Below are 17402 nucleotides of genomic sequence, written 5' to 3'. Positions count from 1 at the left end.
TGCGTCCTCAGGCCACAGTCGACCCCAGCTTTCCTGACTCCTCCTGGGTGAAACAAACCTAGGCCTGCGGGTGTGGTCCTTTGTCACTGAGGCTGTGTTTATGCTGGGCACCCAGCTTCTAAGCTGATCCACACTCACCTGGGGACTCTTTGGAGCGATCCAGGCTGTTTCAGGAGCCAGACTACAGAAGTCTGCACTGTAGCTATGGCTGCTCTAACCTCTCAGTGCGCATGGCTGCCTGGGGCCTGTGTTCTGCTGGTGATTTTGGTAGAAGCAGCCTAATTACTGTCACAAATGTCACTGTGCTGTAGTGGGGACCAATGACATGTCTGGCTTGCTCAGGACCCAGTCTATTCCGTGGCGAGGCTTTGTTTCCAGAAATGACAAATGTTGCAATCTCTGAATGTAGATGTGTCTCATTTTACCCAAATATTGGTCAGCACCTGCCATGTTCTAATAGAACTATGTCTTATCTCTACAGCCACAGCCCCTTCAGGCAGCATAAAACCAAAGACAAGCACGAGATAGACCGCATGACCCTGACCGTGGTAAGATGATGATCGAGAGGCTTGTAAATGTGCCGTAGAATAGTATAAGGTACCCTAGAGCTGAAGAGATGGCTCTGTGGATAAAGAGCCTGCCGCACAGACCTAGACCTTGTGTTCTGATCCCCAGAACCCTCACGAAGTCAGATGCAGTTGCTACATTTGTAATAGCAGGAGAGTTACAAAATGTCTGCTGAGAACAGGAAAATCATCAGAGGCCTCGGGATGCTGGGCTCCTCTCCCTGATGTGCACAGCAAAAAGGCAATGAAGACAACAGGTGGAAGACAAGGACAGTCACCCGAGGCTGCCCTCCTTCCTCACGTGGCCCCATGGCGCACCCCGTGGCACACCCACACCTATTTGAATACTCACTGTTTCTTGATTCATAGATATGGATACAAAGTAACAATAAAGACGGATACAAAACCATGCAATACATAGGGTATAAAGAATTATAAAACAATATATTTAAAACACATGTATAAAACATAAAATATATTATGTAACATATGAAAACTATTGCATGCATAACATGAGAATTGCATAGTTAAAATTACACATGAAGGAATTTCCATTCCTAGTGGAAATTTTGAAAGAAAAAAAAAAGAACAGAAATACACGCCAGGGCAAAAGATAGGATTTACAAATGAACAGAGAAAGATTTAAATGGTGGGGAGCAGACATGGCCACCAGATAAAAGAAGAGATGACCCCCATACAGAAGAGGTCAGGGCTGTAGGCTCTTTAGATCTGCCAAAAACAAACCATAACCATATGAGGCTTAATGTTAATCTGTTGTGACTTTGGCTTGTCTCTTTCCTAAGGGCCACCCTTGACTTGGGTTGGGTATGAGGCCACTGTCTTAGGATGGACCTTTGAAATTTGTTTCTTCTCTCCCTAGAACGTGCAGCTTCCAGATGCCTTCTCCCCTGAGCTGAGGTCCCTCTTGGAGGGTTTGCTCCAGCGGGACGTGAGCCAACGGCTGGGCTGCGGAGGAGGAGGGTGGGCCATCTTTCAGAGTCTCCACTCCAAAGGAAAAGGCTGGTCTCTTGTATCAAGTCACTAGGAGCCCTCCTCATCCACTGGGGGGAGGGGTCACATGGGAGTTGCTTGGTTGTCTGTCCTGTTGCCCTTACAACACCAGATGGAAATGCCCTAAGGGAAGAGACGTTTGCTTCTGTTCATGGTTTTAGAGGAGTCTGGAGTCAAAGCACAGGGCCAGTCCTCAGTGGGCACAGTGGGCGAGGCTTGTATCTCAGTAGAGCAGGATGCAGAGATGGGGGAACTGGGAGGCTTTTCTTCAAAGTAAATCTGTTCTTGGAGCCAAGCCCCACTTGCTAAAGACTCCAGCCTCTCTTCACCCCCCTACAGTATTGCCAGCTGGGAAACCAGTGTTCAAACAGCTGGTGAGGAGAGGGAGGATGATGGGAGAAGGGGGGCATGGGAGCAGGGAAAGGAGGGGAGAAGGGAAGGAGGAGAGAGGGAGGGATAGAGAAGGAGGGAGAGGGTAAGTAAGAGGGGGAGAGGGAGGGAGGAGAGAAGAGATAAAGGAAAGGAGAGAGAGGGGGAAGGAGAGAGATTGGAGAGAGGAGGGAGAGGGAGATGGAGAGGGATTTATTTTTCCTACCACATTCTGTGAGAACTGGGCGCAGCCTGTCTCTTCCTTTCACTATCCCTGTGTCTCCTGGGTCTGCTGTTTACCTGACCCCAAGCCCTCCTCTTTCCTGGGCCCTTGTCTTTTAGCTGCAATGTGTCCCCAAGTAGCTGCTCCCTAGAGAGGGACTGAGGGGTGAACCCTCCCCCCTTAAACCAGCCTAATGTTGCAGTTTAGCAGAGGCATCTGAAGCTCTGAGTCTGCAGCGTTATGCTGTCAGCACTACTCTGGAATCCTGGGGCTTCTCCAAGGCTGGTGTCCCTCAGCTCAAGAGGCATGCGCCATCTCCTCCGACCCCACCCCGTTCCTATTATGATTGGCAGAATGGTCCTCTGTCCTCCTGATCTCCTGTGTCAGCCGTCTCTTCCCTTTGATTCCTTATTTTATTCTCTGATCATTTCATTTAGATACCTAACTCATCTATTGATTTAAAAAAAAAAAAAAAAAAAAAAAAAAAAAAAAAAAAAAGCTCTTTGGCAAGTTTTGTTTCTCAAATGTCAAACCTTCCAGGGTTTACTCTCCTATTTGAATACACAACTAGTTGTGGGAGTTTGAGGATTCAGGGGTGGGGACAAGGTTTGGTGTGGGGATGAGTGTATGTGTGTGTGTGTGTGTGTGTGTATGTGTGTGTGAGTGTGTATGTGTGTGTGAGTGTGTATGGTGTGTGTGTGTCCTTGAAGAATTCCAGCCCTGATGTGCGCACACACATACACACACGCATGCATGAGCATGCACACACATACACATGCACATGTGCGTACACACACATACATACATACACACACACACACACACACACACACACACACACACACCAGCCTGGAAGTTAGTACACACTGCATCCATCCCAGGGCAGTTGCTCTGCCACCTGCTGGTTCTGTAGATTATTCTGTTCACTCCCATCTACCTTTGCACAGCCCCTCTTGCTTGCCTCTCTGATGGACACGTGTCTCTGTGCTGCTTCACCCAGCATTTCCTGTGGGTGGAAGGGAAGAAGCCAGGCTAGACTCTAGCCCCCTTGCTAGTTTGCCTGTCACACATTCAATCCGCTGTATATAGACAGCAGAGGCTGTAGGCAGGAACCAGACAAGGCCCTTGGATGCTGAGGACATGGGTACCAGCCTTGCCCTGGGGTCCTTCATCAGCTCAGGACTTGGCTCCGAGCACTTGTCAATGACTCAGGGAGGAGCCGTGAGGTAACACACACAGCAGTGTGCTGGAGGTGGTTCACTGAGCACCAGCCTGTGAAGAGAGGTTTGAGCATTGCAGGGAACGGACCTCAGAGAGAGAGGCCTTGGAGGGGGATCCATGCTGCTTTGGCTAAGGACAGTAAAGACTTTGGTCTATGGTTTCTGAACACACACACACACACACACACACACACACTTATATACACGTGCACAGTTGCATGCACATGCATACATACACATGCGCATGCTTCTTGTGCACGTGTGTACATGTATTATAGCTGTCTGAAGCTATAGGTTACCGGGTTCTCCTGAGACGAAGCCTAGGAATGAACGGGAATGGAGGGCAAGAGAAACGTGGGGCCAAGACAAAGTATTCTGATCAAGGCCTGAAGTTTAATAATTTGCTTTCACACATAAAGGGGAAGCCCCAGCCCTCAGAGTCTCTTCTCGGTTCATCCCAGGGGCTGGGCAAGGAGATAGCAGTCCTGAAGGTGTCAAGGCTAGCTCAGCAGGCAGTCCATTCTTCTTAGCTCAGGTAGCAGGCTCCAAGGCACCAAGGCTGGTAATGCAATGCCTCTCAGGTCCTAATGTTGCTTGGTCTATTGTGGTAAATGACTTGCAGGCCTGCTCAGGCCTGGGGGAAGGGCACAGTGTATGTGAATGTATACATGTATATGTGATTCTGTGTGTATGTGTGTACATGTGCATGTGACTCTGTATATGTGTACATGTGTATGTGACTGTGTGTGTACATGTGACTCTGTGTGTATGTGTACATGCACATGTGATTCTCTCTCTCTGTGTGTGTGTGTGTGTGTGTGTGTGTGTGTGTGTGTGTACCCAAGATTGATGGTATCTTCCTTGTGGAGCTATCTATACAGTGTATACTAAGGCAGATCTTTCCCTAGAACCCAGAGATTCTTGATTGGGTCTAGCTAGCTGCATGCCCTGGGGCATCCCTGGTCTCTGCCTCTTGCTACTGTGGCAGTCTGACATTTACACGGGAGCCAGGGACCCTGATCAGGTTCCCATGCTCACACTGCAAACGCTTTACCCCCCTGAGCCATTTTCCAGTCTGTTGGTTTCTGAATGAGATGGAACTTTCCCTGTGGTTCTTATTGGGGGACAGTTTGGTGCAGTGCCTGTCCTCAGGACTCACTCTCTCTCCTCTTCCCCAGGGCGAAAGAGCTGAAGGAACACATCTTCTTCAAGGGCATCGACTGGCAGTATGTGTACTTACGGAAGGTATCCCTCCAGACCCCCTGAGCCCGCTCTCTGTGTCTCTCTGCTGCTGTCTTCCTGACTCTGTCCCACCAGGGATCCCTCCCACACCAATTCTGCCATGTTGACATGTTCTGCCTGGACTTATCACCACGTAGGGAACGTCCACAGGGGAGGCTCCTCTTCCTCGTTTTCTTCATATAGAGCACGTGTGCCTTAGTTTTGCATCTGTGGTTCAGCCAGCTATGGATGGAAAATATTCAAGGGGAAAAAAATTCACAGGTGTTCTGAGCACACGTGACCTCCCTCCTGGTCATTCATGTCACAACGGCACAGACTGAGCACTATCTGCAGGGCACTTACTTAGACTGTCACCCAGCGATTAACATCTGCAGAGGTTGTGCGCAGGCTCTGTGCAAATCCTCAATGCTCACCCATGGACCTTGTAGCCAAGCCATGGCCTGGAGGGGCTGAGGGGCAACCATATAAAAATTTTTGGTGATCTCCTCTCAACAAATGAATAGAAGGCACACTATAGCAGTTTTCCGGCTGAGATATGTGTAGAGTCAGACTCAACATGTGCAAGGAACATCTGACTTGAATATACATATGTTCTGGCTCCATTCCACCCCTTCCTAGTCTTTAAAACTTTTTATTTTATGGTTTATGCTGGAGCTGTAACCCAGGCCTGTCTCCCACTAAGCACATTCGTTCCCATGGAGCTGCCCCTCCCCCTTTCCCCTGTCTTAAAGCTTTGCTGTGTTCTCTTTGGTACAGGGAACACCCTGGTTGAGGTTTTTTCCAAATGATTTGATTTATACGAGTACAATGTCACTGTCCTCAGACACACCAGAAGAGGGCATCGGATCCCATTACAGATGGTTGTGAGCCACCATGTGGTTGCTGGGAATTGAACTCAGGACCTCTGGAATGGCTGAATTTTTAAAAATGTGTTTCTGTGTGAAACCTGATACAGAGCAGTAGCTTCTATGGGGGGTGGGGGGATTTCCTGCCTACCCTGCCATGCTCCAACCACCCAGACAGACAGCACTCATGAGAGCTGGCAGTGTGGCGCTCTGGGCGGGCTGTGCTTTGTGGGCATGCGCTTTGTGGGCATGGGCTTTCCGGGCATGCGCTTACTGAAGGCTGGGCTGTGTTCTTTTTATAGACTGTTGTCTTGGGATACTTGTTGTCAGCTGATAACTGGGCCTTACCTATTTATTGCATCTTTTAGTACCCACCACCCCTAATCCCTCCCCGGGGAGAGGTCAACGCTGCGGATGCCTTCGATATCGGCTCGTTTGATGAGGAAGACACCAAAGGCATTAAGGTACACACTCTTCCGGGTATGAGGTTTCTGCTAAGAACCACTGTGTGTGCAGTTGGCTAGGGTCTAACCTTCGCACCTGCTCGGCAAGCACGCTACTAGGATGGAGCTCCATCCCCGGCCTCTGATCTCACTCTGCAGCCTAGCAGGCCTTGAACCCCAGGTTCTCCTCAGCCTGCCCAATGCTGGGCTAACAGGCCACCCTCCCTTCGTGGCTTGAGGAGGAGAGAATTCATTAAACTTAGGGATGGCTTAAGTTTTACCCTCAAAACCTCGGCAGCTTCCTCTGTCCCCGTCATTTCACACTGCCGAGCGACAGAGGGAGGGGCTCGTGTCGCTATGATTGGCATGTGGTATTTGCAGTTGAAATCCAACTTGGGAGTGAGAGAGCATTCCACCCAGAGCAGAAGAATGCATGGCTTTCTCGTGCTTCTAAGTCTAGGGTCTCCCTGTGTCAGGAGAGAATGTGCAGACAGCAGGAAGCTTTGCCCTTGTCAATCAAGGGTGAATTGTCTGTGGTCTTAGAGTCACCTCCTGCATTCTCCAGACACTGGTGCATGGCTCTAGTTTTCCAAGTGGAGACAAGACATACTCACAGCGAGTGAGTCATGACGGAAAATTACCATCTTCAAAAATCCCAAGTCAGCAGGTCACTGCCTGCCTGCCTGCCAGCCTGTCATCTGCCCCTGACTCTGATGGCTTATCCCCGGGCCTGGCACTTCTCAGCTGCCTGAGTGTATCCCCACACTTTCTCATCTAAAAGCATTCCCTTCAGTGGCAGGCCATGGTTCTGAGTGTCAAACCCACACCTGCTACCTGGAGAGAGAACAGTGGGTATCATGGCCACAGGCTGAGTCTGTCACAGGGACAGCACAGGAGTGTTGGTGAGTGGGGTGAAACAGCGGCTGGAGGAAAGAGGCAGGGGACAGAAGCAACTGTGAGCTGAAAGCAGTTGTGCACAGGGGCGACCGGGCAGAGCCAGAGGCTCCTAAGGAAGAGGCTGTCCCTAGGAGACCACGGGGTATTACAGGTGTGACCCCCAGTATGGAGCCTGTGTTGGGCAAAGAGCCCTGAGCAACATTGATGACCAACTCAGATTCATTTTTGTGAGGTTTGGATCGGTGACCTGGGGTGGCTGGAGGCCTGCAGGCTTCTCTAAGCATCTTACACCTGACACATAGGTGTAGGTGTGCAGGTACTGCACGTGGTCAGTACTAGGTTGGTCCACTTCCAGATCCACCCAAACATTTTCCCCATCAGATGCAAGGTTCCCTGTCAAAGATGCTAGAGGCAAAACTGGGTTTGAAGATGATGCTTCTTGGTTGATGAGCGCTTGACGAGCCTGAGCCACAAGCCTCCATCTCCCCACCTGTGATACACTGTGGCTTTGCAAAGAGTACCGGGGGTGGGGGGAGGGAGCAGGGAGATGACCTCTGTGTCCAGCATGAAGCAGGGAGCCAGAGCTGTGACCAGGGAGGGAGCTGGAAAGAGCTCCGTACTTTATGATTTAAAACAGCTGGAAATACATGGTGGTTCATTTTCCGTTGGGCTTTTTGATTATTTTTTCTTCTTAAAAAGAAATGTTTTTCATGATCTCATAGCAACATAAATTCCCCTATCCTAATTTATTTCTTCCTCAGGGTTTTTTTTTTTTTTCTTTTATTTGAGATGAGTTTCTGCTATATATCCCAGGCTGGCATCAAACTTGGCATGTAGCCCAGGCTGGCCTTGAATGAGAAGTCCCTCCTTGCTTGCTTCAGTGACAGGTGTGCCCTGTCCTGTTGATCTAGGTCATTATTAACAGCCTGGGCAAAGTACACGTCTGAACTTTCAGAAATTCAGGAGGTGAGACCATGTGTCTGTACAGAGTGGTGGTTGTTTTGGGAATGCAGTGTGTGTGTGTGTGTGTGTGTTCTCTGTCCAGGGACTTCCTAAGCTCTGCCATCCTAGGGCTACCCAGAGATCACATACACACACACACACAAACTTGTACATAGGCATGCACACATATATACATGTATGCACACAAACATATACATTTATACACAGATACATGCATGCACACACAAACAGGTATACATACATATGTTTACATACATGCATTCCCATAAACATGTATACGTGTGTGCACGTACGACACATGCACTTGTATACACTACATGCACGCACACACACAAACATCTATACACGGATGTGCGCACATGTATGCATGGATGCACACACATATGCACATACACACACGTATGCATGTCTCTTGTCACACTCAGAAAAACTGAGGACTTCTGCTCTGGGCTTAACTTGGTCATTTGAATGGATGTGGGGATAAGTTCTTCTCCCTTCAGGGCCTCAGCCTCCTCTCTGCCTTCTAAACACCCTGCCTGCTGCTGTCCTGGTCAGTCTTCCGTCTCCCAGTGGCAAGAGGAGGACTGGTCTCAGAGAGGTCGTTCCAACGGTGCAGCTCCCACTACCTGGGGTTGAGCTGTAAAGTCACCACATTCTCTTGGCTTCCCAGTGAAGCCTGCCTCAGAGGGTGGGACAGAGACATTTGAGTTCCTGCAGCTCTCGAAGGCCCAGTGCCTGCACTCTCTGATACTGGTATCTAAACACCCATTCACGGTGGTGGGGGAGTCAATGTTTGTGAGATACTGGCAGACCCACTCTGCAACAAGCTTTCCCCACTTTTCAGAGTGTTTGAGGGAGGTTGGTCAGCCAGCCTGGCTTTTTTCTCTCTTATCAGATTCTAAATTCTGTGCAGACCCATGTCCCCAGTTTTACAAATACAGCACCCACAACTGAAAGTCCACTTGGCTATCAAAATCTCTATTATTCCTAAATAAAACCCAGTATTTGGGGCTGGGAAGATACACAGTAAAGTGTTTGCTGTACATGAACATTGGAGTTCAAAGCTCTAGCACATGTGCAGGACTTTGGCATGGTGGTGCACACTTGTAACCCAGCACTGGGAAGTGAGGGGGCAGCAGAGACAAGAGAAGCCTGGGTCTTGCTAACCAGCTGGTTTACTCAGTTGCTAACCACTGATTCAGTGAGAGACTCTGTTCTCCACATATAAATAAATAAATAAATAAATAAATAAATAAGGAAGATGCCAACCTCTGACCTGTACACACACATAAACAGACACATGTACATATTCTCACACACATGCACAATGCATATATATAATACACTCACACATGCACACACATGGACATGCATACACACACACATTCTCACACATATACACACATACACGCCCACACATACATTCTCACACACATACACACATACATATATATGCACATACACATACATACACATGTACTTCTATGCACATTTACACACACAGGAATAGCTGTGCCACATACAAAACTTGTTTAAAAATTAATTTTAAAAAATCAACATGTTTTTTTTTTGTTTGTTTTTGGTTTTTGTTGTTGTTGTTGTTGCTTTTTTTTTTTTTTTTTTTTTTTTTTTTTTTGGTTTTTCGAGACAGGGTTTCTCTGTGTAGCCCTGGCTGTCCTGGAACTCACTCTGTAGACCAGGCTGGCCTCGAACTCAGAAATCCACCTGCCTCTGCCTCCCAAGTGCTGGGATTAAAGGCGTGCGCCACCACTGCCCGGCAACATGTTTATTTTCATTGGCAAAAATACCTGATACTATTGAAGGCCTAGGCTGCATGGCTGGGAGCCACGGTGAAGCCCTCCCTGAATGCGGTCATGGTGGGGTCCCATGACCACAGTGCTGGCTAAGCCCTGCATCTGGGAAGGTGCTAGAACACGGCCTCCTCCTTCCTTCCCCACCCAGCTGTTGGACTGTGACCAGGACCTCTATAAGAACTTCCCGCTGGTGATCTCTGAGCGCTGGCAGCAGGAAGTGGTGGAGACCATCTACGACGCCGTCAATGCCGATACCGATAAAATCGAGGCCAGGAAGAGAGCTAAAAATAAACTACTTGGTCAAGAGGAAGGTAAAACACTCTGTGGCCCCACAGCTCTCCCGGCAGAGGAGAGCACGGACTCTTGTCATCCAGTACTTCCCGGCAGAGGAAGGAGCACACCCAACTTGGGTTTTATGTGGATTTTAATGGCCAACTTGAGTTTCTCAAAAACTCCAGTCACCAGGTGGATAAAGGTGCCCACTGAGGGAGGCAATGCTGTCTCAGTTCTGGGGTACCCTCACCCCCTGGAACTTTGAGAGCAGGCTTAACAACTTAGTCCTTAGAGACAGAGCATCAGAGTCAGGAACAGGTCCGTGGAGATTCCACAAGTCTCTGTGACAGGAGTGTACACTGTAGGTGCCAGTGTCCAGGACAGATACAGCAATAAATGCATTTTAAGTCTTCCCAGAAATGCAAGCCTGTGTCAGAAGGGCAATCCTGTGGATGCCAACCCCTGCCTGTCTCCATCTCGGGGGACATGTGGGTCTCAGCCTTTTGAGTGTGATCTCTCTCTGGAGAGGAAGCTCCCAAGGGTGAATGGGCTTTATCTCTTTTCATTTGTTGTTTCTGGCACCCACAAAGCATAGCCCCCTGCCTCGCCTCCGTGGCATCGTGGGCGCATTGCTGGATGAGTGAGTGGTTTTAACACAGTTGCCAAGGCTTTGATGATGATTTGAAACAGTCCCAGTTTTCCTTAAAGAATGGACCAACTTAGAGACACAGTCAATGCCCAGCATGGCTCTGAGCTGCTTCAGTGAGCTGAGGATGAGTCTGCTGTGGCTGCCACCTTAACCTTGGAGAGCGAAGGCCTGGCTTCAGAACAATTCGCAGGATCAAAGTGGATTAAGGGACAATCCCCTCCAGTGGCAATGGGACTTTAGAGAGAATTCACAATGAAATAGTCTCTGTTATTTGGTAGTCATTATTATACACATAGTTTTTTTTTGTTTTTTTTTTTTTTTTTGTTTTTTTTTTTTTTTTTTTTTTTTAAATGGATTGGGAACAGACCTTTGCTCTATCAGAGTTCTCAGTAGGCACTGCAGGTTCAATACCAAGAGTCTGGGACCTTCTCAATTCCCAGGTCCTGTGTGTCCAAAGTCTGAGATAATGGTGTTCAAAATGAGTTACTTTGTGGAGACCCGTGCCGGTTCTCCAGCCCCAGAGCCTGTTTTAGTGGCACTGGTTCAGGACCTAAGTAATATTGTATCTTTACCCTCAGATTACGCCATGGGGAAGGACTGCATCATGCACGGGTACATGCTGAAGCTGGGGAACCCCTTCCTCACACAGTGGCAACGACGCTATTTTTACCTGTTCCCCAACAGACTGGAGTGGCGAGGAGAGAGCGAGTCTCGGGTGAGTCCCAGGGGTGGGCCCTGCACAGACTTGGGGTGCAGCAGCCCCCTCATACCTGCTTTATACCCAGTGTCTAGTGTCACAGAAACAAGGGTTGCCGTAACTTCTAAGTGTCTAAGTCGAGTCCCCTCCTCTAGTGTGATGCAGGAAAAGACTGAGACCAAGTCTGGCAGTCTTGGGGGAGGGCCAATGGAGGCTGGAGGAGGGGATGGGTGGACTGCAAGAAGAGCAAAGCGGGGAGAGGGCCACCCCAGCTCACTGCTCTTAGAACTCAGGACACCCCAAGGTGCCTCTCTGGGCCTCAGTTTCCTCATCAAGAAGCTAGAGACACAGAAAGCCTCAGAGCGCCTATAATTAAGGCAAGCTGACCCAAGGCTAGGTGCTGCAAACAAACTCACTGGTTTAGTGGTTTCCAAGGTCCAACACTGGATTTACTGAGGGGAATCCAGGGCAGCCAAGGGCACAGCCAACTTACTGTGGGTGGGGAGGGATGCTGACTCAGGTCTGCCTGTGCTCTCCCGGTCTCTCCCCAGGTCACATTACACGAAGTGCCACCAGTGGGCTCTATGTAGAGTGGCTAGGACACCAACCCATGCTATCTGCATCCTGCGGGGACTCTAGGCAAATTTCATAGTCCCTCGGAGCCTTTCTCAGGTTTCTGTTAGCAAAGGGATAAGTCAGGGTGTTTTATTAAACACCCACCATGTGAGAAGCCAGGGAAGGAGTCCCCTGGGTGGATGGACCGGGGAGGCAGGACAGGGTTCAGTGCTGTGAATACAGGCCTGGTCCATCCCAGGGTCAGAACACGGTGTGTGTGTGTTGGGAAGCAGGATTGAGGTTCAGCAGTGCCCCAGTCCATGAAGCCAAGCAGGAGGCTCAACTCCTTGATCCTGACTTTGAGCCATGGTGCTTGCTAACTGCCGGTGAAGTCCAAGACAGTTATGAATGGTAGCAATAGCCAGTGGTCACCTCCCTGCTGTGCCAGGAAGCTCTTTGAAATTAAAGTCGGTCAGACTTGATGCACTCAAGTTGGGTGTCTTATGGCTGCCCCAAGATGCAGCTCTGTGCTGGTGGGTGTTGAAGTGTTTTCCTGGAGCCTGGGTAGACAGTCCTCTAGAAGCCTCGTGGAGGAGGCCACAGCAAACTGTCTCGGTTGCAACGAAGTCTCAGTCTCTTTCTCTCTCTCTTGTCTCTCTCTGTGTCTTTCTCCCTGTCTCTGTCTCTGTATGCTGTCTCTCTGTCTTTCTGTCTGTCTCTCTGTCTGTATCTTTCTGCCTTTTTATCTCTGCCTTTGTTTCTCTGTCTCTGGCTCTCTCTGCCTCTTTGTGTCTGTTTCTCTGTCTCTCTCTTGCCTCTCTCACTGTCTCTCTGTCTCTGTGTGATGTCTCTCTGTCTTTCTGTATGTCTTTCTGTCTCTATTTCTGACTCTTTCTCTGTCTCTTTTTGCCTCTATGTCTCTGTCTGTCTTTGTCTCTCTATCTCTGTCTCTCTGTCTTTCCCTCTCTCCCTCCATTCAGTGTTCTGTGTGAAGCTGGGCAGTCCCTGAGGTAGATCTGTCAGAATGAACAGAGGCAGAACGAGAACATTATCTCTCTCTGTTTTTGTTTCTCTGTCTCTCTGTCTCTCTGTCTCTCTTTGCCTCTTTGTGTCTGTCTGTCTTTGTCTCTCTGTCTCTCTCTTACCTTTCTCACTGCCTCTCTGAGAGACATGAGAACTGAGACAGTTCTCATTATGCTTTTTCACTCCAGATTTTTATAGAATTTATCTAAAATATAAACAACCAAACAACCTCCCTGGTAGGGAAGGAACTGTGTGATGGCCTCCTGCCATCACAATAGATCTCCTGTGAGGATCCTGCAAGAATGTCACCTGCCTTAGGTCTTTCTGACACAGATTAAGATAGCTATAGTGTCTCAGCCCATCTCAATGCCTCAGCTGTCACCTGCCATACTCACTGTTCTGATAATGGCTGGACAGTGGCAGATGCTCCTGTGACATGTGACATGGCCCTGCACATTCACAGTTGACCAGACTGACACTCATCCATATCCATAATGCTGGGCCACGGCCCTTCACAGACCAACACTGCCATCCACAATGCCAGACCATGGGCCTCCACAGAAGTGTGGCTGTCCTGGTGTTTCACTTTGAACTTGGTTTTTGGGTCATTATGGCCATTCTCCTTATTTCTAGACTATTGGGCAAGAAAGAAAAAGTAATGCCACTTGCTTTTGAAAACACACTCTTTGATTTATCCCAAGAGAGCACCAAATACCAAAGTAATCATTAACTATTTGTGTTTAGCAAAATCTACTGACCATGGAACAGATCATGTCTGTGGAGGAGACCCAGATTAAAGACAGAAAGTGCATTTTACTCAGGATAAAGGGAGGGAAGCAATTTGTCTTGCAATGCGAGGTAAGGATTTTTAATTAATTAATTTACATCCCAAATGAGGGCCCTCCATCCCCCCCACACACACACACACACAGGGTTTCTTCCCCCATTCACTCTCCCCTTCACTTCTGAGAGGGTGTCTCCCACTCCCACCCTGGTGCATCAAGTCTCTGCAGAATTATGCAAGGTAAGTTAAGTTTTTATTGACATCCTCTGGAATAAAAACAGTGGCCCTGGACACTGACCCCAAGCTTCCCCTTGTCTCTCTCACAGATTTAGGAGTGTGAGGTTTAGGTAAATTAACCCTGGTGTACTGAGGCACGTGTACATGCGTGTTTTCATTGAGCAGAGGCAGAGAAGCCAGTAGAACAAGGTAGCCCTTTAGCCTGTTGTTGAGACAGGGGTCTTACTATGTAGTCCAGGGTGGCCAGGAACTCTGGTCTCTGCTGGCTCAGCTTCCCCTGTGCTCACACTCTCCTTAAGTAACTATAACTACTTTAGATATGTGAGAGACCATTTCAAAGTATCAGATCCCCCTCCCCCAACTATTATTCTATAGGCTGTGGTTTTAGGACCTAGAGAAAAATCCCTAAGTAGATTAAGGCAGTAGACATGGTGCAGGGAGCCTACTAGAAGAGCCCAGAGCCGGCTCTCCCTCTGTCTCACCAGGTGCCAGAGGACCTTAAGGTAGGGGGTCAGGCTTCAGTGCAGGTAGCATATGTCTTGTGTCAGACTCCATTTGTAGATACTGTTGGCAGATGAGTAGATACACCCCAGTTCTCACCTACATCTCCTTGCAGAGTGACCCCGAGTTTGCACAGTGGCTGAAGGAGCTCACATGCACCTTCACTGAGGCCCAGAGACTGCTGCGCCGTGCCCCCAAGTTCCTCAACAAACCACGTGCCAACATCCTGGAGTTCTCTAAGCCACCGCTGTGTCACAGAAATAGCAGTGGCCTCTGAACCACAGAGCAAGCAGCAGGGCCTAGAGGAGAGGCCCCAGCTCTTCAGCCCAGGAGTGGAGTGGAGCCACGGGGAACCATGTAGGGCTGAAACACAGTGGTTCTGAGCACTGGGCTGCTCCAGGCCAAGGAGGCCCATGACACCAGGGCGGCCCTTGGGGAGCTGGGACATCTTCTGGGCCGGCCTATCCACATTTGAAATTACTGAAGAAGCAGAGGCATTTCTCTGTGCAACCCTCTGACTTTGGTATCCATGGACCCAGAACGCAAAACGGTCCTTACCTCTCTAGCTTTTACGTCTAGCAGGGAGCATATCTGGGGTGGGATCACAGTATCTGGGATTAGAGTGGCCTGTCCTAGGCATTGCTGTATCTGAGCGCCTGCCTGAGGTGTGGGGGTTGAGGTCCTGGAGGAAGCTTCTTGGTAGGTCGGGGCTGACTCCTTGCTGTCCCTGAGGTGAAGAGGTAGCCCTGAGCATCATGTGCCTCTGATGGTTTCTTTCCAGAGATACCAGTCAGAGGGAAGAGGTAGGATGTCCCCTTAAAGAAACTCCAACGGCATCCATCATGGCCACTTCTGGTGGGCATGACCAGGACTTCAAGTAGGACATAGGTAACCCACCAGACAGTGCCCCCCCATGCATGGTACACATGAACTTGGGGTCACCATTGATGGTTAGGTCTACGACAGAGTCCTCCTGCTCCCCCTGTTTGACCTGGGGAGCATTTGAAGATGTACCCAAGATAGAGAAGGGTTTCTGCCTTGCCTTTCAGTATAATTTATAATGATCTCACACTGGTGGGACAATGTCCAGTGGTCCCCTGTGCACCCTGGCAACACCCCACACCCTCTGTCACTAATGCACTGTGTGCTGGGTTATTCTGGCAGCAGTTTGCCCAGCCCCCCTTTCCCTTAAAGGTGTTTTCTTTTCCCCACTGCTGCCCTGAATAAATAAATGCCAAGGCCCCATGTCACTACACGGAGAGAGAAGTCCTGCAAGGTCTCTGTGGACTTGTCAAATCCCTTGGGGGTGGTGTTTCTGGGTCTCCAGATGAACTCCTGAGCACATAAACCTGACAGCAGAATTCTTTGCGTTCTGGATCTTCCTGACGTTTTCCCAGTATGTATTATGTTCCTGTGCTGGGGAAAAATAAGGTGTTTTATTTATTTATATGTATTTTTTTTAATTGCAATTACCCTTTGAGAGTTTGGAAGATAATTTCTGGAGAGGGTCTGTTACTCTGCAGGTGCACGAAGAACCTGTGAGGCTCAGAGCCTGTCTCACTGAACATTCAGGGTTCAAGCTCACACACAGTACCACACTGTTCACTGCCTTCTGGGATGAGAATGTGGCATCACCTAGCATGGGTACCCTGGTTGCTTAAGATTAGTATTCAGATTCTACTATACATACGCATGCATATGCACTTGTGTGCAGGCATGTGCGCACGCACGCGCGCGCGCGCACACACACACACACACACACACACACACACACACAGAGTTATGGTGGTTACTGTGTAGGCATGGTTAGAATGGACAGCTCACACATGCTCAATCAGACCTGCAAGGGTGAAAACTGTATCTCCAGCCTCTTTAGGGCATATAAAGACCCCCCCCCCAATCCCTCCACATTGGGAGGGGGCTTGACCCCAGCAGGTGTTGAGCTAGCTATAAAAATCTCTTATTGGAGCTATAGCTGTACCAAAATCTTTTAAGGTGACACAGGGTCATGGGATCCTGCACCTGCACAAAGTCACGCCAGACTGTCGCAGATATCATGTGTTGTTATTTGGCCAAGTTTGGCCAAGTTAATTTTAAGGCTCCTTCCCTTTTAGAAAAAGTGTGTGTGTGTGTGTGTGTGTGTGTGTGTGTGTGTGTGTGTGTGTGTGTGTGGTGGAAGGACGTTTCCTATGAGTTCTCCTGCCTCAGATTCCAAGTAAACCATTTTGTCCCCTCAACCCCATTTCCCTCGAGGACAGAACTGACAGAGAAGGCAGATGGTCCCTGGCAGAGTCCTAGAGATTCGAATGAGCTGGTGATGGATCTGCTAACACCACCTCAGAGGCCGTCCTTCCAACCCAGCATATGGCTAGGGTTCGTAGGGTGGAAGGAGAAACCAGCTGGGGTTGTTATGCACAGCTCTACGAGAGTTCCCAGAGTTCCCAGCCTATGGACAGGTCTCTAGATGCCTCTTGCACTTAGACCGTTAACAGGATGAGCCATACATTCTGGTGACTCGCGGTTTCTGGACTGGAGCACTTGACATGGTCGGGGATGTTCCACGTGATGCTGTTTTTAGACAATTATGCTCTACATAGGCTTGGTTTCATAAAGCGAGAATCAATGCACAAAGCCCAAGGATATTAGGTGATTTTAAAGCCTCTGTGTGACACACACCAAATTAAAACCTTTGGCAAGCTCCAGTTTGTTTATTCACTTATTTTAACCTAAAATTCCCTCTTGTCCTTGGGGCGTCCTGCTTTTGCCTCCGGGTCATAATCAAATGTGATTTAAAAAAAAATTTTTTTAAAAAAAACAAAACCTGTGGAAATTGCCACTCGTAGTGGTTGATGGAGGAACCTGTCTTGCTATTGATGCAGGAGTGTGCACATTGAGAGGCCCATTGGCTGGCATTACAAACTGTGTGTAAAACCAGCCATGAAGGATGGCTGGTGACCTACTAGGAAGAGATGCTGCAGGCTCACAAGCCCAGCCTCGATTTATAGAGGCAGGAGGCTTATGACTTTGAGACTAGCCTGGGCTACATAACAAGTTCCTACTTTCAGAACACCAAGGGCTATGGCAGTAGCT

The 17402-nt window shown here is 49.0% G+C and overlaps 1 protein-coding gene across 2 annotated transcripts in view; it reads left to right on the top strand.

Moving 5' to 3' along the window:
• Positions 1-15673, top strand: part of Grk3 (G protein-coupled receptor kinase 3) — a 95890-nt gene extending 80217 nt beyond the window's left edge. The window contains exons 14-21 of one of the 2 annotated variants that reach the window (XM_076922412.1): positions 482-548; positions 1447-1547; positions 4568-4634; positions 5845-5940; positions 9742-9904; positions 11094-11230; positions 13535-13648; positions 14428-15673. In XM_076922412.1, the coding sequence (XP_076778527.1) occupies positions 482-548; positions 1447-1547; positions 4568-4634; positions 5845-5940; positions 9742-9904; positions 11094-11230; positions 13535-13648; positions 14428-14589 (907 nt within the window). In that variant the 3' untranslated portion in view covers positions 14590-15673. The remainder of the gene's footprint in view (positions 1-481; positions 549-1446; positions 1548-4567; positions 4635-5844; positions 5941-9741; positions 9905-11093; positions 11231-13534; positions 13649-14427) is intronic. The other variant, XM_076922413.1, reaches the window with a different exon arrangement.
• Positions 15674-17402: the final 1729 nt, after the last annotated feature.

Source organism: Arvicanthis niloticus, chromosome 24 (assembly GCF_011762505.2).
Source record: "Arvicanthis niloticus isolate mArvNil1 chromosome 24, mArvNil1.pat.X, whole genome shotgun sequence".
NCBI lineage: Eukaryota > Metazoa > Chordata > Mammalia > Rodentia > Muridae > Arvicanthis > Arvicanthis niloticus.
Note: the sequence above shows the minus strand (reverse complement) of the source record. Positions and strands in the feature narration are given on the sequence as shown.